Raw genomic sequence first — 25,943 nt, 5'->3', positions numbered from 1 at the left:
ATTTAGTAACACAATACCACTTCACACCCATACCCCTCTGCTATAGTATGCACGAGTTTACTAATCTGAGTGACGGTCAGCCAGCTAAACAATCAGACTGACAGTCACACATTCTCACAAAGTATTTTAAAACAACAAAATAATAACAAAATAATAACGGACCTTGCTCGTCCTGCCAAACAATACTACATAATAATACAACAAATACAAAATACATATGCACCCAGGAGCGGGGTGCACCCTGTCACATACCCCCTCCCCCTCCCCACACACCTTGTGAGCAGCACACATGGCCTCAATGGCCACCTCCCCCCTTAAAATCCCAAAAGTCTAGTACAAAGTCCTGGGCCAAGAATAGAGGCTTTAAGGAACCCATGGCAGCATCCAGTCTCCCTCTGGTGGCGGGGGCTGGAACAGCAACCCGTCTCCCTCTAGTGGCAGAGGTTGGAACAGCAACCCGTCTCCCTCTGGTGGCGGAGGTGGAAGCAGCAGGTATGAAAATCAATGCTCCTTATACGCCAGCCACGCCTGCAGTGCCCTCTTGAGGTCTCCAGGAACCTGGCCAGTGGCGTCCGCTGTAGCGCGGTGAGGAGACTCAGTCGCTGCCAGTTTTGCCTCTAACCTGTGGAAGCATCATACAAGACCAACAACTTCACACCTGCGATCCCCTGACTGTACTGTGCGCCACGCGAATGTGTCTTTACCAGGGGAGACCCTCTGGGACCCCCGGGGTTAACCCTGTGACCTGGAGTGACTTTCACACTCTCAGTGAAACGGGGTGCTTTGTTTTTGAAGCGCTAATACAGTGTCTTGTTTGTGCACGATACAGAAAGGGTCCCGTTGAGAACTGCAGCAGATCCCTGAACACAGAGCTGATTGAGATCCACACACACACACACAGAGGCTGGCACCACCTGCACTTTCTGCAACATCCTTCTCTGTGCGAACAGCTTGTCATTGTCTCTGTTCCATCTTTCTCATACACTGCCTTCAAACAGCTTTCAGAGCCCAGCTCCAAGCTAGCAGGGGGAATCTACCCATTACACAAAACACACAAAATCATCCCACTAACACGTATCACTCCATAGATCTCACACTTTCCTTTATGAAATAGGCACACATTGAGTTCAACACTTATTTGATGTTTAAGGATATTGTTTTTTATATCATTTCTAATTAATAAAACTGGAACCAACGTTTCTCGCAGCCGACACACGTGAGTCGCTTTTGGAAGTTTGAGTCCTTATAGGAAAAACAGACTACGCTCGCCTTCCCCAAGCACCTTCTCCACAAGCTCGATTCAGACAGGGCGAGCTTCAAGAAGGTTGGAGCAGCGCAGCCAGCGTCAGGTCCTCTTGGGCTGCTTGTAGGCAGTCGGGGTACCCTCTTTGATCCAGGTACCTAACGTCGGCTGCCAGCATGCCCAGATTCTCCCCTGGCTAGCAGTAACGGTTGGCCAAGCGTTGGCATAACCCAACAGCAGGCTCCACTCTCCCGAACTGGCATTCCATCAAAAAATAACAGAGGGGCCTCTTCAGAGAGATACAGGAAAACAATCCCATCTCGGGTCTCTGTGACAGTTCAATCTCTCTTTCCTACTTTCACCTGAAGAAGAGACCTCTGAGGTCTGGAAAGCTTGTGAATAATTATTATTTAGTTATTATTATTAATAATAATAATAATAATAATAATAATAATAATAATAATAATATATATATACGTGATCAATTCACTCACTACTTTTACTATGTAAGACTTTATATATATATGATATATATATATATATATATATATATATATATAAACAAATATTAGACATTATAAAGTATAAAGTCTATACAGTATGTTCAAGTTCTAACCAAACACGTTCTGGTTTTGCAGGTGTGTTTAGAACTTTTTATAGTGTATAATATTTGGTAATGTTTTTTGTCGTGTTTCTATCGATTCTTAGTGTTCACTTTGGGCAATGACAAAAAGAAAACCGCTACGCATTTATCACGTACATTGCACAACCGAAGGTGTGTCGCTGTTAATATTGATATGGTAGTATTAAGACACCCCCCCCCCCCGGTTCCCAAAACTGAGCAAGGAGAGGTGATGACATCACGAAACTCCAGTGAAACTCCCGTGCGCGCCCCCGCAGCCGCTTCAAAGTAAACCGCGCGTCCCCGCAGCATCACTAATTCATTCAGGGTGTGGTTCAGCAGGTAGGTGTGGAAAAGGACCGCGGTTTAGAAGTTACTGTGTGTGGGAGAGATTGATTTCTTTTACCTGCTACCGACAAAAAAAAAAGGAAGCCTAACCAGAACAACGGGTTGTATAAATATTTTTTTTTTACCTCATTAGAAAAACCATTAAAGAGAGAAGCTGTCCTCGGCAAAGTTTCTATACGGTTTACCTGACAACAGGTACGGAGCGACAACACGAAGCTTCTGAAGAAAAACAAAGGGGAGACTTTTTTTGCAGGAAGAAGGAAACATCTTTATCGTTATAAATAAAACAGCTTGTTGTACTTTAAGGACTTGGTGGGTTTTTTTTTTTTAAAAAAGAGCCTGTTTCTACTTTTTTTTTTTTTCCCCCTGCTTTTTGGTGGTTTTTCAGCGCTTTATTCAAGATGGCTAACTCGGGTTTGCAGATTTTAGGGTTTTTCCTGGCGGTCATCGGCTGGATCGGACTCATCGTGGGCACGATTATGCCTCAGTGGAAAATGTCGGCTTATGTCGGGGACAATATTATAACCGCCATCGCCATGTACCAGGGGCTGTGGATGTCGTGTGCTTTCCAGAGCACCGGGCAGATCCAATGCAAAGTGTACGACTCCATTCTTCAGCTGGACTGTGAGTACTCCTTATCTGAAAAGCATAGTAAACATTTATTTATTTTGTAGATATTTTACCAGCGCTCTGACACACGCCATATACAAGAAAGAAAAAAATAAGTGTGTTTGTGTTGATTTTCTATACTATAGATTTTTCACTTTTTTTGGGAGGGGTGTAAGGGGGGTAGGGGTCAATAAGGTCGGTATTCTCAAGGGCGTCCTGCATTATTCAATAGGACCGTGCTGTGTTACCTGGAACAGGTACAAATGTCGCGTTGTTTGAAATGCTGCTTGGGTTTGATTTTTTTGCACCAGTTTTGAAATGTAGACAAAGTATAAAAGTTGTGGCGCTTTTGTACGGTTTTATTTCGAAGTTATAATAACCAATGGGCGTGCAAATGTGTGGCAGGTGCCGCGGGCGAGGCAAGAGCAAGTGTTGCCCACGGTAACGATTTAAATCAAGTTTGAGTGATATTTTTCAGCACCGTTTTTTTTTATCGGTACAAAATATACACTGGCGGTGACAAAGGACCGTAAAACCAAACGTGTTGCTCGCCTTCGTCACCCAACTACTCGGATCTTGAGGGAAGTGAATGGTAGCTGTATAACAAACCACTAACGCCAAATTACAATGTCGAATTTCAACGTTTAAAAGTTGAATGAATTGAATACATTCTGCCTAAGAATAAATGCTAACACGGGTGTACAAACTGATATAATGAAGCGTGTCAGGTATGTGGGTTTTTTTTTTTATTATTTTATTAATTTGAATTTATTTTTCCTGGTACCAGAAAAAAAAAAAAATGTAGCTGCTTTAAGAGCTTAAAAAAAGAAAAAAAGTTTCTTGGCACGCAAGGTATCTCGTTTCTTAATCAAGGTCCGGTCTTTCCTCGTCTCCTGTCTTGAAAGCCGGTATTTGTATTTTGTATTTCTGAGAGGATTTGTTGAAGAAATACCGGTAATGTTTATTAACAATGGGTACGTTTTCAAACAGGGGGAGGGGGGGTTGTGACCTCACCTGTTGACTCGTCCGTTGTTCCGCGTAATGGCACGGCGCCTCACCCTTCTGCAGAGCGGCGTGTGGCTTAACGCAATGGTTTGAAGTTATTTTAAAACGGGGGCACCACTATAAACTGGGATCCAGTGTATACTTTGGTGCTCCACTTTCCACGGGAAGCGCCGTTGTAGAATTATACATACCAGGTTATTAATGGCCAGTCCATTGCAAAATTAGTGACCGGGCTAGCTAGAGTTGGATAGGGGGCGCGGGTCATTTCGTTTGCCCTTTCCCCATCTGAATACACTGCGACTAATCGCTCGCTCTTTTTAGTTTCCTGAGTAATGAAAGCTTGTGTGCCGTTGATAATGGGGGGGGGTGTTAAAGGTTTATAAACAAAATGGACTATAAACAAGGGTCGCCTTCGGACTTTGGCATACAGAATGCAACGTTGATATTTGGCAATGCGTGGCTGCCTGTTTTTAGTAAAGCAACATTGCCCCGGCGTGTTTTGAGCTGGGCTCGGCCCCAAAAGTGCTTTTATATTTCGGAGCGTAAAGGTTGCGTTGGTCAACGCGGAGGAGTTGCCAGTTCAAAGGACACAGCTCTGTAGGCAATTAATGGCAACCAGCGTTGAATATAATAAAACGAACAGACTGGTTTTGAATGAAATATTTAACACAAGATTCACGTGGCACCACATTTTAAAAGGGACCCTTTTTAATCTCTTCTATGTGGCTAAGTGGGACAAGAACCTTGGAGTCTAATACACCTTCTCATAAACCTTGGCCTTCATATGTTTGACTTATTGGGAGTTCGTAACCCTAGTACACATACCTGGCCCTACTGTACTGGTTCCCAGTTGGTGCAACTTCAGGAGAAATCGGGAATGGGAAATTTTTTAAATTTTTGAACACCCAGTCACCAGAGTCCTTGAGTGTTGTGCAAGTTCTTGGTGAGAAGGGGATGTCTGTGTGTGCACAGTATATCTGGTGCTGTGATAAGGCTGGATTATGTTGTTTAATTATTGCACTAAATGTGGCCTACACTATCTGGAGCCGATAAGCGCTGATAAAGTATCTGTGGCGGTCGCACAGCATTGTCTTTATGAGCGGGCAAATAATTCTGTCTGGAAGCACATTGCTTTTTATAAGCAAATATTTGGGTCTCGTTTGACTTTAATACAGTTTAAAATCTGTATAGATAACTCTGTACAGTACTGGGGATCTGAGAGCAGCTAATTCAATACAGTCTAGTGTAGAGAACTCAGTGCTGTACTGGGGATCTGAGAGCAGCTAATTCAATACAGTCTAGTGTAGAGAACTCAGTGCTGTACTGGGGATCTGAGAGCAGCTAATTCAATACAGTCTAGTGTAGAGAACTCAGCGCTGTACTGGGGATCTGAGAGCAGCTAATTCAATACAGTCTAGTGTAGAGAACTCAGCGCTGTACTGGGGATCTGAGAGTCAGATTAAATTGTAATGTTTAATATTGGGGGTAAAACTTAAGACATTGCAGATGGGGACCTCCAGTCATTTTTGGATTTATTTTATGAAGTATTAATCAGAGTTCTGCAGTGCACGAAATGCTTATTTTGGGAACCATTTACATACATGTGTCTACCTCAAGTAATTTCAAGTAGGATTTTCCTGGTATCATCATGTTTAAAAATCCCTACAGATTCAGTGAAATCCAGATGTTTCTTGTAAACCTAAAATGAAAGAAGCCCCGTTGTGATTTATAGGAAGCGATTTGCACCTGTAATCTCCTGATCTCGTGCACATTCCTTCTCCTGCACCCTGTGTGGAAACCTGACCCTATTGATCCTCAGTGGTGACTTTGCATTAAAATTCAAGTTTGAACTGGTCTGTGCCACACCTGCTAACCGGTGGAGGCAGAGCTGTGTGTTGCCCTCCTGTAAAGAGAGCGTTTGGTAGTTTGAGAGTCCGAGAGGTGGGGAGGGTCGTCGCTGGCTGTGTTGTTTTCCTAGAAATCTGCAGAGCTGTTGTAGTTTGAACAGATGGACAAATGCGTTTCAAACTCAGTGCGTGAATCCTCTCGTCTAGAGGGTCATACTTATTTTATCTAACAAAGTGGGCTGCTGTTTTCAGCTATTTTGAAAACTTAAGAGCTGCTGTTCTGTGCTGTAGAATGTGTTTGTCGAGCTGATTTTTAGTTTGCATCCGGACTCTTTTTTTTCTTCTATACAATAGTTTTTATTTTCTTTGCGTTGTTGCATTGACTGCTGCTTTTGAGTTTGGCATAAGAAACAAGGACTTGCCTGCCTTTAAATGCACTCCAGATCAAATGAATAATTCTACCATCGTTCTCGTGAGTCGAGTGCATCAATACGCCAAATCATCTGTGCATTGGCATTAAAGAATATTTATATTGTAAACTACTTTTGCTCACAAAGCCACACGCACATTATAAAATGGTGGCTACACAGCACAGTTTACAGGAAATGCTGCCTGCTTTTAAAAACTCTATGGGGATAATTTGATATGTAAATCGCCTTCCCTGTGCCCTCGGGCGATGACTCATTACAAGGGAAACTGTTTAACAAAGGGCTGGGTGTTAACGGGCATAATGATGGGGAATTACTTGGTGATCAAAATAGTACTGAACAGAGGAATCTGGTGAAAAGAAATTGGTTTATTTAAAAGGGTGCTGGTCATTTTAAAGTACACCAAGCAAACGTTTAGAAGTTTTCATTTTGTGTTTCGTAGGCGTTTTATTTTTCACCCTCAATATGAAAGGGCCGTTTTTATTTTAAGCCATTTAATGCGCATTTTCTAGAATGCATTTGTCTTTTACATCGGGGGGGGGGGGGAGACATAGATGCTAGTCCATATTGGCTAGATTGCTCCGAATTATCTCCAGTGTGAGTTTCTAACCCTAATAAGAGTTTACTAACGAGAGGAGACCATTCGGCCCATCTTGCTCGTTTGGTTGTTTGCAGCTTATTGATCCCAGAATCTCATCCAGCAGCTTCTTGAAGGATCCCAGGGTGTCAGCTTCAACAGCATTACTGGGGAGTCGGTTCCAGACCCTCACGATTCTCTGTGTAAAAAAAGTGCCTCCTCTTTTCTGTTCTGAATGCCCCTTTATCTAATCTCCATTTGTGAGCCCTGGGCCTCGTTTCTTTTTTCAGGTCGAAAAAGTCCCCCTGGGTCGACACTGTCAATACGTTTTTTTAGGATTCTGAATGCTTGGATCAGGTCACCGCGTCTGTAGTGAAACCTGTCTTACTGTCATTGGCAGGCAATATTTACTGACCCTCTCCTCCTCTCCTCAGCGGCTCTCCAGGCCACGCGAGCGCTCATGATCGTCGGCATCGTCCTCTCCGTGGTGGGCATGGGCATCAGCACCATGGGCATGAAATGCACCAACTTCGGAGGAGACAAGGTGCGCAAGGCTCGCATTGCCATGGTCGGGGGGATAGTCTTCCTCATCGGAGGTGAGTCGGGCAGCGTGGGTGGCACTGATTTATGAGCGTGATTCACTGCTTTGGAGCCAGGTGTGTGAACACAACCTAGAATACAATACAGAATAAATATATTCTCCAGTATTACAGTTTTACTGTGTTTGTGTCCCAATTATATTTTCAAAAGTGAAATGTCTTTCATTTTCTTTTTATATTTGAATGTCTCTCTTGGTACAGGAATGCCTAGAATGGGTGAAGTTTTGAAAATGTGTTTTTTCTTTGTGTTTCTTTGCCTGTAATGTGGATCCTGTGTTTCCTGAGAGCTCATGGTGTGTCTGTGTGTTTGCAGGGCTGGCTGCGTTGATTGCATGCTCTTGGTTTGCAAACCGGATCATCCAGGATTTCTACAACCCCTTCACTCCCGTCAACACCAAGTATGTGTCCACATCCAGATTGCCACAATTAACCCTTGCATCGCACTGGCTTTGCACCCAGTGTTTTCCCCATGCTTCCACTAGGTGGTGTCTTGTTGCAATGAGTTATGATTCACAGTCTTGTATCACAGGATGATACAGACTCCTGATTGGCGGTGTGAAGGATCTCTTCATGCTCCCAGCAAGAGGAACCTGCTGGTTTTCTACAAGACATCAACCTTGCTGGGGGGAGAGTGGTGCTAGTTACAAAAGTTGGTGTTTTAAAGGACAGAGGGAGATTTAAAGATCCTTTACTGTTTTCAATGTTGAAATGAGTTTCACGGAATGGTCCATCCCTAATTGATCAACATTGAGAGATTTTTTTTTTTAAATGATTTTTTTAGCAGAAATGTCCATCCTTAAACTGACCCTTTCCCTCTCTCCAGGTATGAGTTTGGCTCTGCTATCTTCATTGCCTGGGCTGGATCCTTCCTGGTCATCCTGGGCGGAGCCATGCTCGCCTGCTCCTGCCCCCGAAGGACCGGAGGAGCGCGCAAGTACCCCAGAGCCAAGTCCGGGCCCCCCAGCACCGCCAAGGAGTATGTGTGAGTGCCCTCTAGGGGTGCAACACTGGTACAGCAGGATGAAGTTCAACCGCAACACTATTTGTAGTTCTACAATAACTAGACTGAATTTTTTTTTTTTCAAACTTTTTCCTAGAAATACTGTTTTTTTGGAAGTTCAGACTAGGCTACACTTGCTATAGCTTGAACCCAAAGCTGTGTGTGTTTTTAACAAATAAATATTTAGTAAGTAAAGGTTGTTAGCATTGTTTGCTCTGTGTTTTTTTTTTTTTCTTTTTGAAAAAGTCAAATAGACCAGGAAGGCCTACATGTGATATCTGTGGGACTACAAATCCTAAATCTTGTAAAAGCTTCACAGTGGCTTGGTAGGTGTCAATGCTATTGACCCAGAACTCGTTACACTGGGGTGCAAAAGAGCTGTTTTCTTTCTCGCTGCCTGTGAAGACACAGCAAAACATTTACTGTTCCCTGCAAAGAAGATGCATAGAGATCCTGACGCCCTCAAAATGATTTCATGTTTGATGTCAACAGGCTTCTTTAGAGAAATCTCTCCTTTTGTTTTGCTCAAACGATTTCGCCTTCTATCATGTTAAATGTTCCCGTGTGTCGCCACAACTGTTTTAAAGGTGTGTCTTTCTTATTTAATACATTTTGACCACTTTTAAATTGCATTCCCTGCCTCAAGATGGCTTTCCCATCATGGGAAATGTAGTTCTGAGAGGTCAATGCTGGTACGTGGGAAGCCATCTTGAGGCAAGGAATGCGATTTTAGAAGTTTTTAAAAAGTGGTCAATGTTTAAGAAAAAAAAAAAAACACACCTTATGTTTTTGGGAGGGTGGCTGGTTGAAAAATGGTGTGTAAATATGAAATTCTGCTTGTATTGTTGCATGCTGCGTTGTTTGGTTGGTACTGTAATATCCCCTCATTGCCTTTTTTTTTTTAAACAAAGGATACAGAATAAACATGTGCTGTATCCTGTCTTTTATTTAATTTTTTTTTTAAATAAACAAACCTTAAATGTGTGTGTGAATTCAATTTTGATAAAGTGTTTCAGGTTCCATTTTGTGGTTGTTTTGTTTTTGTTTGTTTTTTTAAGTATGTAAATTCAGATGTAAATACATGGACGCATTTCAACATGGAGGGAAGCGCCTGTCCGGTTTGAAACTTGACAAGGGCTTTCTTTTCATAAGGATGAGAATTCTTGAATTTTTTTTTTTAAACCTTAGATTTGGGTGTAACCTTCAAGCCTTCTTAAAAGGGAAATAAAGAGGGAGCTTTTGCCACGATTCATTATTTGTTATGGGCGAAACACGGTGGTCTGGCGAGTCTAGTTTTGCCCGGGCCAATCTAGTTTCGATGCTGTGCAAATGCTGTGGGCCAGTCTAGTTTTCCTACACTGCCCTGCCTCCATTTCAGACAACAATGTACCGACCGTGCGCTGGGTTTGCAGCGGCGGTGCAGAAAAGGCAGGACACCAGGACTGGTTTTAATAGCGATTAAAACCACTCTGTTCATTAGCGCGCACCCTCCCCAAAAAAGTCCTGCTCCTCCATACGCGCTACACACACAGATCGTCCTTCCTTTTCCTTACCGGCGCTGGAAACCCCACAGCGGGTAGTGCCGGAGAGATAACGCGTACCCCCCGGGCGCGCATTTGGAAGCATGCATCCCGGTGAGCAAGTCGGAGGGCGGGCTTGAGACTGGCAGGATAGAGTATAGAAATGCAAAACTAGACTCGCCCAAATCATGCATATAAAAGCAACGACAAAGCGTTCGTTTGAGAGCACGGTTCAAAGTTGCAGCACCTCGTTCAATATCCAAGTGCAATCCGCTACTAACAAGAACAAGATGTTTCGCTCTCAGGAAGATGGTGAGACTGAACCCGAATCCAAGGGTCGAGGCGGTGATCTCGGGCTGAAGACTGGTTTAAGATGGACCACACAGAAGCGGTGAAGTTCTTATGGGGACAGAATTACAACGAGGTTTGTTTTCATGATGCATTGCGCTATCTCTCACTACTGTAAGGGGAGGGGGGACGTGCAAAATACCTGATTGGTTTGACTTCTTAATATTGATTTGTCCCTTCAGAGTTTCGGTACGCAGTATTTTTTGGGGGGCGAAACTAGACTCGTCTGGGCTAGTCCCCAAAACTGTTTTAAAATCAGTCGTCTTTTTCAAGATTCACCGGATTGGACGCGGGACAGTGTCAAAAAAAAAAAAATAAATAAAGTGTCACTTTGGCGAAATCGCCAGACCACCGTGTTCCACCCTTAACATTGAATTACTCGGGCGCTTGAAGACAAACTCGTGTTTTTAGTAATTTATCCACTAGATGGCAACGCGTTGCCACAAGAAACCTTCCGTCATTTAAATTTGCTGTGCTAAAAATTAAATGTAATCGTTGTTTTGTCGTTGTGTTGCTGAGAAGCACAGCGGGCAATGATCGAGTTAGGAACTTCAGCACAAGGGAGAGTCACACACCCACACACACAATTGGGTATTATCGCAACTGAAAAGCAAAATAAGCAAATATCATGTTTTGTTTGCGGATGCAAATAGTTTCTAGTCTCCACAGAACTAGCCTTGTATGCTTTGTCGTTGAGGCGGTTCCTTCTCATTGCTTTGTGGGGGCCAGATCATCAGCCATTTCAAGTTAGCTGTAACATTTGATAAGTAACTTGGACTGCAACTGTTTAAGAGCTGAAAACAAGTAAAAAAAAAGGTCTAATTAAGCTAATTATCAGTGCAGTGAAGGGTCTAGTTCAGTAATTGAGAGCTGGGTTGGAACGAAAACCAGCAGCCACAGGGGCTCCCCAGGATTTGAGAAGCCCTGATGTTACAGGGGTCTGTGGGTTACAAGCAGAAGCGAACAAGGTAAGAGGCCTGGAGGGTCGATTCAACCCGAGTACACTCGTTCACAGCCCTGCTTTGTCGGTAATATAGAAGTTTCTATTCACGACCAATCTTGGTGCATTTTGAATAGACGTCGCAGGCGAATTCCAAGCTGTGTATTTATTTTGCTTTTAAAGCTGATAACCTGGCTAGCCGTATCGGTGTTGAGAATGGTGCACAGTAAAAACACAGTATGGTTTAGTGGATGGGTTTATTTGTGATGTCATGGTGGTGAAAGTGCATCAGAAGTAGAAGGATGTAGTAATATAGAAGCGAATGAAAAAAAAAACCTTGCAAACCACAGAACATGTTCCCTGGCCAGTGGAGAAGTGGTAGTAGAATATGACAAGAAACCCTGGAGGCTGAAAAATTTGAAGGACCCCAGTTTGCTAAATATATATTATTTGAGAGTACGTGATTTATATAGGGTTAGTGGTCATCCTCCGATCCCCAAGCCTATCTGCCGTTGAGATGTTTGAGCTCACCGGGCCAGTAGGGTGCGCTGTAGCACGATGAGAAGAAACAGTGCCTGCAGGGTTTGCCTCCCTAGCCCGGGGGAACACCAGAGCCAACGCGATGAAGACCGGCAACTTTGCACAGCCAGGAAGCAAAGCTGCGCTCCAGATAGCATGACTCTCCGCACACCACACTTTTACCACTAAACACTCGTTTCACTGTTTCTCTTATAAAAATTCAGGATGCAGCTTTTTTCACTCGATAAGACATTAATTGTAGACATTCCTTCAAATTGCAATATTTGTATTTATTTATTTTAAAAGAGAAATATAAAAATCAATCGGCATACCTTTGTACATTACAAAACATCCCAGTCCAACCATTACAAAAAAAAAAAAAAGTATACAACTGTGAAAATAAAGAAGAAATCACACTGTGCAAACCACGGCTGAAGAACTGAAGTTTGGCAACTTTTAGAGCATTGGAGCTTTTCATTTGGTTTAAAAAGACGCATTTCAAAATGAAGCAGTAGTTTTGTAGCTTGGCTTGGGTGATGGCGATGCAGGACCGAGGGGTCGCTAGGCAACGGGCGTCAGACCCAGAGGGAAAATGCCATTGTTGTTCAGCACGTCATCTAACTCTTCATCCTCAATCACAACTGAAATAAGAAAAAGACGCAAATTAGACCTACCAAACATAATGGGGCCCTGATGAGACACACACACACACTACACATGTATGTATATATATATATATATATATATATATATATATATATATATATATATATATTATAGCGCCTTTCATAGTGGGCCAGAGGCAGGCTGTGAACTGCGCATTAGATGCAGAGTCACTTCCAATAGCGCGTTGATTCATCATCTCATCCGCAGAGCGCAAGGAGGTGAAGCGACTCTCTCAGGGTCACACACAGCCAGTCAGACAGCGGCAGAGGTGGGATTTGAACCGGGGAGCAGCCCTGGACTTTAACCGCTGGACCGCACAGCCTCATATCCCTCCATCTATCCCATTTCCAACATCATAACAGCTCCATCAGACAAAGACCTTTCATGGCTGTACTGCATCAGTATCACTGTCCACTGTATATATTTTCATACATATCTGTCCACTATATATTACACAGATGTATTGTCTTCCACGTTCAATCTATGGGGAAAGAAGATTAGCGTTTCAGGACACCTGGCGTGATCTGGAAGCACTGCGATATTTATGAGCAGCTTAGCCCTGAGGTCTGTACTGAAGCTGGGGGTTGGAGATCAGCGGATCCTGGACTTTGCTCTCTGTTGCAGAGCTGTGGGTGATCAGCAGATATAACTGTACAAACAGTCGCTAAATTCCTTCCTGGCTGAGGCGCACAGGCGTTTCTAACCCAACTATCGATATTAACAACTCACCTTTCTTCGATCTCCCAATGTCTCCGAGTTTGGGGGCGCGCTTGCCGAGTCTGCGCTGCGGAGAGTCGAAGCTGAGCCGGCTCTGGTTATACATAGCCTCCGCCACCGCTGCCTGACGCGGGTCGCAAAGAGCCTGGCCGGGCTGGAACCCCCCGGCTTGAGGGCTCCCCGAAACCCCAGCTACTCCGTGCATCTCCTCCGCCCCGGGCAGGACGCCTCCACCTTGCGCTCTCGCTTTCTGCTCGCTCTCTCGCTGCTGCCTCTCCGACTCTTTCTTCACCAAGACGCACTTCTGGGTCGGGCTTTCCTTCCGGGCGCAGCAATAAATCATATATCGGTCTTTATACAGAGGTAGAGCTGTCCTGTTGAAAGTCAGAGTGGAAAATGTTACACACACAATAACAAGAAGAAGAAGAATGACTAATTACAGTCGGTACTGTCAGAACTTTAAAGGTTATTAAACTAACGTTAGTCCATACTGTAACTGGTAACACAATTGCTTAAAATGACTAAACGTTAAGCAATACTGACATGATCTAAAAGATTTCTACAGTAAAGTTAGTATTGCATCTTACGTTATTTCGCTGGGCTGTATTTCCTTCTTGCTGTAATGCGACTGCCGGTCGGTGTGCGTCCTTCTCCTGTTTGACTGAGCTAGCGCCTATACAGTTACAGTCACTCCCTTCTGCCCTATCGGGTCTATCTGAATGTGACCAAATATCATCCCTCTTAAAGCGAAACTACACCGAAACACAGAGAAAAGGGGTTTTCCAGCTGTGCGCGAAATCCCCCGTGTGGTACTTCTGGTGTCGTCACAGTCGACAAAGCCAACCTAAAATGCAAATTTTAGTTTTGTCTGGGGGAGAGAGAGATAATTGATATAAAGGACCGCTTGTCCAATTTTGATTAAACTTGCTGAGGACATTTGTAATAAAAACACAATTGACTGGGAAATGTGTTGCTGGTTTCAGGTTTCTGTAGTGGTAACCAGCAAGACAGGATCACATTGCTCACCACTGCAGAAACCAATGCAAACAATTAACTAGGCTGCAACCGAATTGCTGGACTCCTTAGTCCTAATTTGCACATATATTTATAAAGTCTCAGATTATCTTTTCAAGAATAGCAAGGTATTTATTCACTATCACTATGCATGGCAATCCTTTAGAATAATGTATTTGGGTTGTGGTATTTTCAACCCTGCTAGCTCATAAGACTGCCACAGTGTACCTTTTAATGAACACTCGCTTGGATCCAGTGCCCTTTGAAATCATTTCCATATATTCAAAGAGCTTTTCATACAGAGGGGTGTATTCTTTGAAAAATGTCCCATGCTTCGACAAGCTAACAAGGGCGATCCAACACGTTTTCCTTCCTGGAAGCTACAAGCAAAACACTATTAACTCCACGATCTTTAAATGTTGACGAACTTACCAGTAGTTAAGATAACACTGCAAATAGAAAACCTACTTTTTGTTTTTAATACAATGGTCTCGCCCACTAACACAGCAGCAGAAGGCCTTCATTGTATAAGCATAAGGGTCTGAGGGAGTTATGTTTTACAAAAATAAAAATATATTTTAGTTTAGCAAATACTTGATTTATGATATGTGATTTGTAATGTTGCTATAGAAACGTCATAACATTCTGTTGCTGTGGTGATGAAATGCAGTGATGTTATTGCGTATCTGAAGAGCCTTTGTCTTAGCACATGTGAGACCCAGACCTCAGACTCGTATGAGAAACACCCCCAAGTCACCCATCTCAGGATTACTGCATTTAAACCTCACTATTCCTTTCTGGTTTCTCTAGAGGAAGTTCACATTCCCCTTTTTGTAATTTGCACAGCAAGGGGTTTTTTTTTTCTCTTTGTTTGCATGAGGCAGATCACACCAGTCACAAGATCGGTGAGGTATTCATTCTGCTGCCATTCTACAGGTGCGTCCTGTCTATTGAGCTCCCCTTGTGGTTAAGTGACACCATTGCATTTGTACTATGGAATTGACTGTTTCAGTAACCAGTTTCCTGAGAGCAAGGTGGATACTGGGAAATGTATGCCGTGACGTGTTAGAAACTAGAAGCTGGAAACACACACCAATTGGACTGCATGAAGCAGCAAACCCTAACCTTATAAAAGTTCCCCATAGTGAAAGCACAGGAAAGTGTGGTAAGCCAAAATGGCCACTAGTGGCGCAATAGATGGCTGCATTAGCAATTAAATTTTATCGTAGGGTCCCCGAATGTGGTGCGCAGGATGAATCATGCAGTCAGGGGAGCGCAGGGGTCCCCCGAGGGTCTCCCCTGGTAAAGGCACGGCCGCGGGGTGTACAGGGGGGAATCACACAGTCAGAGGAGCGCAGGGGTCCCCAAGGGTCTCCCCTGGTAAAGGCACGGCCGTATTCTTCTTTGAATGAGGGGTGTAACGCTTGCCCAACATCTACAGGAAAATTTCAGCCTCTCTACTGCTTGCTAACATTCCACATTGCATCGATATCAGTCCAAAGGACAAAAGCACTTCAACTATATTGTAGAAGATGACCAGGGGCCACTGGGCAGTCATGCGTTCACATATGAAGGTTGCCGTCTGTTCACCTAGGTTGTTAACTCCTGCTTTGGAAGAATTTTAGTTCAATATCATCTCTGTGTTCTTGTAATCCCAGGGACACACTGCTGAATCCTTTTGCACAAAAACCTTTTTTTGCTTTTTTTGGAGAGTACAAAACAACTGCTGTGCTTTCTGTGGAAGCTCGGGTTTGTTTCAATAACAGTTTAGTTTCAATAACACTGATGAAGCACTGGAGCCCAAACGCTGCTCTGCTTGACTCAGTTTAGTTTCAGTAACACTGATGAAGGCACTAGAACCCAAACGCTGCTCTGCTTGACTCAGTTTAGTTTCAGTAACACTGATGAAGCACTGGAGCCCAAACGCTGCTCTGCTTGACTCAGTTTAGTTTCAGTAACACTGATGAAGCACTGGAGCCCAAACGCTGCTCTGCTTGACTCAGTTTAGTTTCAGTAACACTGATGAAGCACTGGAGCCCAAACGCTGCTCTGCTTGACTCAGTTTAGTTTCAGTAACACTGATGAAGGCACTAGAGCCCAAACGCTGGTCTGCTTGACTCAGTTTAGTTTCAGTAACACTGATGAAGGCACTAGAGCCCAAATGCTGGTCTGCTTGACTCAGTTTAGTTTCAGTAACACTGATGAAGGCACTAGAGCCCAAACGCTGCTCTGCTTGACTCAGTTTAGTTTCAGTAACACTGATGAAGGCACTAGAGCCCAAACGCTGCTCTGCTTGACTACATTTCTTCTAGTTTCAATCACACTGTTCAGATGTCAGCTGACATGTAGTTGTGCTAGAAAGTTTCTGGTTGAGTGTTTTCTGGGACATGCTGTGCCTTCTGCGATGCAGGCAGGTTCTGATCTGGTGTTATGCAGGTTTGATTTTCTGCATGGTACATATTGTTCACAAGGTCACGCACACACGGTTTGAAGTTCAGCTGCAACGACTGCATCAATATAGAAATGAAGCACCCTTTGGAAACTCTGCAGATTTCATGTACAATGAAAACACACTTAAAGGTTAATACAGTTCCAGGCTGACCTCAATAACACTGATGAAGGCACTAGAGCCCAAACGCTGCTCTGCTTGACTCAGTTTAGTTTCAGTAACACTGATGAAAGCAAATTAGAAGTTTTAAATTAGCTGTTTAAGAGCCCTCCTGAGGCTGCAGGGTCTGCTTCACACTTTTTAAAAAGTCTCCAGGATGCGTCGACTGAAACAGAAAACGATGCAAAGTGAATCTAAATGAGAAGAACGCTTTCTAGATGAGTTGTGATGTTTCAGAGCTGTACCTGTTTCCCTACTCTTTGAAGTTGCAGTGGAATTAGTTTCTGTTTATCCTTCTTGTCCTGTCCTGTGTGGAAAATACCTGAGATGGCTTTGGGATAATCCCTTTCTGGAACAAAAGCTGCTTTTTACAGATAAGAGATCTCCGGTAACAATCAGCCAGCAATGTGCTGGAACAAGATATAAACACAAAGAGTTTGTCTTTATCTCAACCCCCTCGCCAAAACAATCACACAAACACAGCCCAGAGCATTCTTTCACTTCAAAATAATAAAAAAAAATATATATATAACTGTATGTCATGTATGATGCATTTCTTTGTATTTGAAGTATTATGGATTTTCTTGTTGTTCTTGCATCTTGTAAAGCACTTTGTGATGGTGGTCTGCTATGAAAGGCGCTATATAAAATAAAGAGTGATTGATTGATAAATCCGCCTCCAGATTTAACCCCGTCACTGCCAACCTTACATTTCCACACACACGCAGATGACCTATGTCCAAGGAAACAAACAAACAAAGATTTTTATGTAAAAATGACAAAAGTAAGACAAATAATCACAGATACAATCTGAGCGTTGTAGTTAGTTTGATCACGACAGGCTCTCTCTTAAATCACACTGTCAGATTGGTATTGATTGTGTAGATGAGAGCATTCTAGTTAATGAATAACTAACAACTTCAAACTTCTTACAGAGAATGAGAGAATACAACTGCCAGCACTCTGCTAATAGAGGACGTTCTTTGGTTCCAGTGTGAATGTATTGCTTCAGACTCTTCTCCGTGCAAAGTTAGCCTGTGTGCGTGTAAAATGTTTAGAATCATTCCACCCCTGTGATTGCTGATGATAAGATTGGGAGATTGGGATGAACTGAACTGGATTGAAATAAACCCAGAGTTAGTCACAGCTTGTAATATGGGGATCCTGGGGTCCTGGCACACTTTTCCATAGCTCTCTCGAACCGTTTTTTTCCAACTGCAATGAAACTTTGCAAACAGAGTGTTTTCGTTTCGGTTATAAATACAGTTTGTTTCACTTGAAAGTTTGTGTTAAATATGGCAGGTCTGGGAGTTTGAATCCCCTTGGAATGTGGGGCAAGTGTGGAATGTGGGGGGCCGGGGGGGGGGGGGGGGGGGGGGGGGGGGGGGGGGGGGGGGGTAATTGAGCAATTGATCTATGAACCTAACCCCGGCACATGCTTTGAAAAAGGAGCTGGAGAGCAGGCGCTTCATTCTCAGCAAGCTGGGGGTAAGAGTTTGTGAAGTGAGTGACAGTGAAGCCAGGGGTGGGTGATCCAAGGGTGGTGGACAGTACTAAACTAGTACACCAAGTTAATACCAATTGCAACAAACAGCTCAAAGACAGCCCCAGCTGCGTATATTAAAAATGTAAGTATTTTTAAAGCATTAGAACTTAGCTATAAGAGTTTCTGTTTTCCTCTTATTCTTGTGTCAGGCGTTAAGTGAAGTTTCCACCATCTCTACAATGAGCTTACGATCAGGGATCATGCGATAAGCAGAGAGAGCTCCACTGGCTCTCACAGAAACCTGTAACAATGGCCAAACAAGACGAAAAACAACGTGAGCCATGCTGTCCGGCTTTCTGTTCTCACGGTTTGGTGTTATCTGCTTCTTATATGCTTTATTACGGCATGGTAATAACATGTTTCTGAGAGCTACACGTAGAAATTACTAATAACTGCTTAATAACAGGACTGGCCTTAGGCTGTCATGGGGCCCTGGGCGTTGGTGATGAGGTGCAGGGTGAATGATACAGTAGCAAATATGTTTTAAATTCAATATACAGGTGCACATATGCACCTATATAGACTAACGTTAAGATATTTAATGATATTAAAATGTTGATGACTAGTTGTTTCATTTGGTTGTTAGACTTTTCATGTATTATAATGGGCAAATTTAAAAACCCTCGGACTTCCAGTCTACTTCAAACACAATAATGACCTTATTTTTATATAGCGCCTTCCACAGCGGATAATAATTTGTGATTATATGCATCTAAAAAAAAAAAAAAAAAAAAAAGTGTTTTATATAAAACTGAACAAAGCTTTAATCTCGCTGGAATTAGAGGCTAGCGAGACGGAAGTGAGAGGCTAGCGAACGCGAAACATGATTTTACAATGCATTGTTACCTGCTAAGTCTGCTTTTGCTGACATAACGTTTTTAACTGTGGAAAAATGCGCACTGCAACGTGTTTGCTGTCACTTTCCCACACGACACGCAAGAACCTTCTCTCCCGTGATGAGGATGAGGGTGGGTATCAGCCTCTATGGTTGCTAAGAAATTAAAAAAAAAAAATAATAATAAAATTTGAATGTTGCTGGCGCTATATGAGGTGAACCAAAATTTGCACTGCTGACAGTTTCACACGCACTTAATGAACGCTAACTCTCACGGCAGTCTGGTTGAGCCGGGAACCCTTAAATGCCGGGTGCTCTAGGCGGTTACCTTGCTTGCCTTGCGCTAAGGCTGGCCCTGCTTATTAACAACCATATATAGATATTGTTTGTTCTTGAAAGGCATGTCTTGTGTTTGAGAGATGAAGCTGTCTTGTGCATAAATGATAATGTGTGTGTTTTCCTACATTTTATATTTGAACGTGTTTAAATTTAAGTATTGAGCAAAATCTGGAACTTTTTTTTTTGGTCTAGAAAAAAAAAAAAGCAATTTATATTAAATCTAGAATACTGATTACTAAGTTAGTCTAGCAATTTCTGAAGCGTTTAAAACTGCAGCTATCTGTCTCAGGGTCTAATTCCTGCAGTCAACCAGCCTGGGCCGTGATGCAAGCCTACCACAGGTCCTGAGGTTTAAGAAAATGGGAAAATATTCTTATACAATTCTGCTTTGGTGTTTACTTTCCTGTGTAAATACATTTTCGTACGTAATTTTCTTAAGTTAAAAAATATATGTGTTAATTAAAAATAATTCAGGTTTCTTCTTCTTCAATGTCAATCTTTTTAAGAGAAAGAGCCATCTAAATCTGTGTACTGCTCACGACCCAGGCTGATCCCAGTACTCAGTGATCAATGAGGACTAGTCAGCTCTTCAGCTTTTGTTAAAGTTCCTGAACTCCTAGCTGGTAACCCAAGTCTATCCCTAATCACACAGAGGAGGACGAGAGGGCAGAAATGGAAGCTGAGAAACAGCTTAGGAGAGATGTTAGGAAGCCCTTTTATGCAGAGAGTGAGTTATAAATGCATGGAGACACCCACCAGGTGCAGTATCTCAGACACTTTCAGAAAGATCCAGATGCAGTGAAATCCCAGAGTCGGGTGATTGGGGAGCTAGGAAGGTTGCCGAGCCTAGATGGGCCAAACGGCTTCTTCTGGTTCCCAAACTTTGTTTTTAAAACCTTGATATCACGGTATCTCAAAACAAAATGTGCACCCCGCAGCTTGTCTCAGCTTATCTCTGGCAGAGAGAGGAATGTAAACGATGTGAAGCCAGCATGGAGAGGAGAGGGGGCTCTGACTGCAGTCTCTCTCTCTGGATCAGGAGGCAGATAGACTCCAGTGCCTCGCTGTCACTGGGGGCGGGCGTCCCATGGGCAGTGGGGTCTATTAAAGAGGACGGCAGGGTGTGAAGGGGCATTGTGCTGCTCCACGGGTTCCCCATCATGTCGAAGCTGCGCTCTGTGTTGTTGCTGATGGTCGTTCTCGCAGCGGTTTGCTCTGATCATACAGGTGAGACTCCTCGCTCCCTCCCTCATAGGAGCAGCTCTGCGAAACTACAATTGAATGCACTATACTGTTTTTTACTGTGCTTTACTATATTTGACTTTACTGTGCTGTACTGTTCTTTACTATACTACATGTATATGGTAATATACTATACAGTGCTGAACTATACTGCACTTCACTCTAGGATACTGTTCTACACTGCAAACTGAAATACAGTATACCACACTATGCTGTGCTCTGTTAAACTATAGCATTTTGCATTAAATTGTACTATAGTATGACTATATCGCTATACTGTGCTGTGCTATATTGTTCTGTGCTATACTAACTGATACTGCAGGGGACGGCATGTTCTGTTTGTTTGTAACTGTTTAGATGTCTATCACCATAATAATAATAATAATAATAAAAATAATAATAATATTTATTTACTTGGAAGACTTTATCCAAGACAACTTACAAGTGTTACAGGGCAGTATAGTGGTTACAATGCAAGATTAATATTTATATACAGTGTCGTTTACAGTAAATGCAAATGATACTACTAGAATACAATATGAACTGGGATGCAGCAAGTTAGTATCACAGCGAGTTATCTCTACAGTGACAGATTAGCAGTGCAAGGGTAGCGCATCAGCTGAGGATCCAGTAACGTGGTGCTGAGGTCAGGCGAGTCCAGCGCAGAGCAGGAGGGGCGGATCCAGAGAGCTACAAGTGCAGTTTTTAGCAGAAGGTGATGGGGAGAGAGAGAAAGAGATGCAAGAGAGACTGAGATGGAGGGTCACAATGAAGCAAAAGAGAAAGTAGAGGAGTTCAGATTTAGAGAGGTTGAGTTTGAGAGAAGGCTTCTTAAGAATGGGGGTGATGTGAAGGCTAAGGGAAAGGAGACAGATCGTGTATCGTGTATAGCCTGGGGCTAGCACCCCACTGGATCAATATGGGAAAAAATAAACTCCACAAACCAGAAAGATATTTTAGCAAACGTATTCTCTCTCTCTCTCTCTCTCTCTCTCTCTCTCTCTCTCATTCTTGAGTGCGCGAAGCGAACACAACCCCTGCAGTGGCTTGATCGCAAAAACGAGTGCAGCTGTAAGGGTGAGTTTGCACTCAATCTCAAACTGAGCCCACTTCAAAACTCCCTTCCCTGTAGGAATGTGCTACCAGCAGAGCACCTGTTCACAGATTAAAAATGTGGCTTTAATTTTAAAAATAGCAGAACTAAGATAATACAAATAACACGGTTTAATTAAAAAACAAAACAAAAACAAATGTAAGGTGCAAAGCCAGTTTTGTAAAAATACAACCATCAATAAAATTGAAAAAAAGGACAAAGTGAAAATGCAGATTAGGTTTTATTTTGTATAGCTTTTTTCAGTATGATAAAATGCTTCCTTATGAAAAAAAATGTAAATTGATTTTTTTGTTTTACCTCCCTCTCTCTCTCTCTCTGTCCCCCTCTCTCTCTTTCTCTCTCTCTCTCCTCCTCTCTCTCTCTCTCTCCCTCTCTCTCCTCTCCTCTCTCTGCCCTCTCTCTCTCTCTCTCTCTCTCTTCTCTCTCTCTCTCTCTCTCTCTCTCTCCTCTCTCCTCTCTCTCTCTCCAGTGTTGTCCAATAAGCAGCTTTCATGTCGAAAGACACTCCTGCCGCGGTCCAGTCAAGAGAAGATCAAAATGATGGAATGTCTTTGCAAGAAGCACAGGCATGGTGAGCGATCAGCCCAGCCCTTACAGAAGTGTCCCGCAGTAAAAGCAGAGCAAGGTGTAGTCAAGCACAGTGAAAGCACAAAGAGGTGTGGTAAAGCATGCTAAAAAAAACTAGTATACCCAGTTCAAGAGCAGATAGCAGTATTGATAGTTACATCAGGGTTAGATACAAGTGCAAGTGAAATACAAGATACTACAGACTGGGTTCAATGCAGGATTAAACACAGTAAAATAGGGAGCAGATAAGTGCAAGTTAAAGGGCTTTATTGACAGTGCTATATTGTCCAGAAGGGACGAGTTGAGTTTTACAGGTGTTGTCTGAACAGGTGTGTCTTGAGGAGGCACCGGAAGGTGGTCAGGGACTGGCAGTCCTGAGATCTGTAAGACTGAAGGTTCCTGATAGGAAGAGTTCCTTCCTCCACTGTGGAGGCAGGGGAGTGTAGAGGAGGTACAGCCAGTCTTCTAGTGCAGGCGGAGCGGAGAGGTCAGGTGGGGGTGTAGGGAGCGATGTATTGGAGAGAGGTTATCTTGGTGTCTATGCTGTGTATCGGGCTATCTTCTGTCAACTAAGATAAGCACAGATGACATTCTTCCTGATCTCTCTGGTTATTCTTTTCTGTCCTCCGTCCTAGGATCCCTTTTCTCTCTCTCTCTCTCTCTCCGCAGCGCTCATCATACTCCGACAGGACCTGCAAAAGATGTGCAAAAAAATAATAAACACCAATCCACCAATACCCATCCCACTGGCCCGGTGAAGGGGCGGGGCTTCCTCCTCTACTGACCAATCACAGGAGTGCAGGGGAAAAAAAAATCTGATTTGAATATTCATTTTCATTTTTAATAAGACATATATAGCACTGTCTTCATTTCAATGGAGAAACTTCTAAGTTATATGATTCGATCGTTAAATACAGCGCCACCATACAGCCGATGTCTCTCTGTGTGGAAAACGAGTCATAAATGTATCTTGAAATAGTGAGTCTGAATGGAAACACAGGGGCTATGTTTGCTTTATTACCCTAGAAAACAGAAGTAGCAAAATGTTCATTTAGATTCTAAATAATTCATGATGAATCCACAAATGTTCATTTTAGATTCTAACTAATTTTCATGATGAATCCACTACACTTGTTTGTAAAGCAATGTATATATATATATATATATACTCACGATGATAATATAGAATATATATATATAATATGCGAATCAAATATTGCTTTGTTTAAAATTAAATATATTGAACTTGTCTATTATATATATATATATATATACTATATCTATATCTATAATATATATATCTATATTGTATACTAATAAGATGTTGATCTTTTCCCCATATTGGTGTTGTAGGTCCTATAGAAATACAAATACTATAGAATTTCTGTAGTATCAGGATCTCCTTACTATGCAGTTTGGTGCTCTGTCTACATTTCTATTTCAATTGTGTTTAATATTTAACTGTTAATAATATCTCTATATATACTTTTCCTACAATCAAAGTAATATTTTAATAGTCCTTTTTTTTCAATACAATTGTAAAAAAAAAATAAACCTGACTCTTGTCCTTTTTTTTTTTTTTTTTTTTTTTTTTTTTTAAGTGTTAGATCCAGTCTGAGGGTCAGAAGATCATTCGGGAAGGGATCGGACTCTTAGGGTCCCAATCCCTTCCCGATCAATACCGCGTGACCCAGTTGGTCAGCCAGGTGCGCCCCTAGTGGAACTTATTGAAACAAACGCAAATAATAATAATAATAATAATAATAATAATAATAATATTCATAATTATAATTATCCGATCCTTATTAATAACATAAAGAATATATAATTCTGTAATTCAGCCTCTCTTTCTAAACAGAAAGATGACAGTGTCGAGGTTGAACTTTCTTGCAAAATACGAGACTTTTAAGAAAAGGGACAAAAGGTTGCAAAATAGTTTCTGAAACTGATCAGGTCATTAAATCTCTGCGTATTTTTAAAAGAGGAGGAGGAGGAGGAGAAGAAGGAGAAGATTTCAAATAAAACACTTGATCTTGTTGAAAACCCGACCTGTTTTATATTACTATTGCCTCTAAACTAATTCAGTTGCAGACTGAGATTGCATGTCCACACCCCCTAGTGGTGAAACCACCTCACTTCAGAAATTCTAGTTTTAAAAGGATTTGAATTACAACCATAAAAGCCGTGTGACCTGAGCCTGAATCAGACTCGTTCATTTCCATTACAGGTTTGACTTGTGTGCGACGATTGCAGATTGGATTGTAGACCGCAGGTGGAACCGGCCCCAGCGTGATACTGGGAACGCGATGAGACTGCGTTTTACGCACTGGTTTCATGGTGCAGCTGGAAATGTGGCATTACTACAGTTGCTTCAGCGGACTGCAACCTTGAACGTGTCCCTTGCAAAACACTGCTACAATGTAGTATTCCTTACATCCACTAGAGGGCGGTGTTTCTGAGCAACACACTGAACAATGTAGTATTACTTACATCCACTAGAGGGCGGTGTTTCTGAGCAACACACTGAACAATGTAGTATTCCTTACACCCACTAGAGGGCGGTGTTTCTGAGCAACACACTGAACAATGTAGTATTCCTTACACCCACTAGAGGGCGGTGTTTCTGAGCAACACACTGAACAATGTAGTATTCCTTACACCCACTAGAGGGCGGTGTTTCTGAGCAACACACTGAACAATGTAGTATTCCTTACACCCACTAGAGGGCGGTGTTTCTGAGCAACACACTGAACAATGTAGTATTACTTACATCCACTAGAGGGCGGTGTTTCGAGGCAGGGGACACGTAAGAAACGACGTTGAGAGCGCTATTGAAACTCCATCGCTTTCATAGATGTCTCTTTTTGATTTATGATCGGTAGAATTTAGGATTTTTTTTTTTTTTTTAATTAAACTGCTAGGTCAGAACTTGGTTCCTATTACATTTGAAGTAAGCCTGTTAATCGTAAATATGTTTATATAATATATGTTTCGATAATATGCGTAATAATTCTAGGAGGGCTGTAACATTTTGAGAACATATTGGACCTGTGGTGGGGTATTATATTGAATATTATTAGATTATTATTATTATTCGTTAGTGATAAAAATTGTCATCTCGGGTGCCATAATAAACTAACCAATGTCGTTACAGTACAATGAATATTAGTGAACTAATCGTATCATATTGATAGATTAATTTATATAATACTATTAATATATCTATTATCTATATATGTATATATATATATATAGTGCTATATACTAATATGTATCAGGACCTATTTTGCCAAAAGTTGGCAACAGTCTGCCTTTGACCTTACCCAGTTTCTCAGCTGTGATTGACACGGGCAGGTCTCAGGACCCTAGGGGGTAATCGTCCAGCTGTCCTCACGTTCTCTCTCTATATATATATCACCTGCTCTCGTCACACCAACCAGGTGCAAGAGCCACAACTGTGAATCAGTCCCACAACCACACGAGGTTATTACAACTGTGCAACACCACCCTGGCAAACCATACTGCAGCACGGAAAAGGCAATGCACCAGCCCCGTGTTGTTCTCATTCTCTCACGGCAGCGTTGCAAGCTTATCAGCAGTGGAGTGGTGCAGCAGTGTAGATGTCCCACCCCGTATATAAAAAAAATAAATTAAATTAAAAAGGGGACATTTTTCATTGCTGCACCTGAC

The 25,943-nt window shown here is 42.4% G+C and overlaps 2 protein-coding genes across 2 annotated transcripts; one reads left to right on the top strand and one right to left on the bottom strand.

Moving 5' to 3' along the window:
- The first annotated feature begins 2,189 nt into the window (after positions 1-2,189).
- cldn7a (claudin 7a) lies at positions 2,190-8,359 on the top strand. Its single transcript, XM_041238390.1, has 4 exons — positions 2,190-2,837; positions 7,114-7,275; positions 7,592-7,676; positions 8,102-8,359. The coding sequence occupies exons 1-4, from the start codon at positions 2,615-2,617 to the stop codon at positions 8,262-8,264; spliced, it is 633 nt and encodes a 210-aa protein (XP_041094324.1). The 5' UTR covers positions 2,190-2,614; the 3' UTR covers positions 8,265-8,359.
- A 3,515-nt stretch (positions 8,360-11,874) lies between these two features.
- On the bottom strand, positions 11,875-13,740 carry si:dkey-112a7.4. The gene is made up of 3 exons (XM_041238407.1): positions 13,576-13,740; positions 13,001-13,362; positions 11,875-12,246 (listed from the first exon to the last, which is right to left on the bottom strand). The coding sequence occupies exons 2-3, from the start codon at positions 13,329-13,331 to the stop codon at positions 12,167-12,169; spliced, it is 411 nt and encodes a 136-aa protein (XP_041094341.1). The 5' UTR covers positions 13,332-13,362; positions 13,576-13,740; the 3' UTR covers positions 11,875-12,166.
- Between the last annotated feature and the right edge of the window lie 12,203 nt (positions 13,741-25,943).

Source organism: Polyodon spathula, chromosome 48 (genome assembly GCF_017654505.1).
Source record: "Polyodon spathula isolate WHYD16114869_AA chromosome 48, ASM1765450v1, whole genome shotgun sequence".
NCBI lineage: Eukaryota > Metazoa > Chordata > Actinopteri > Acipenseriformes > Polyodontidae > Polyodon > Polyodon spathula.
This window is presented reverse-complemented; position numbering and strand designations above follow the sequence as displayed.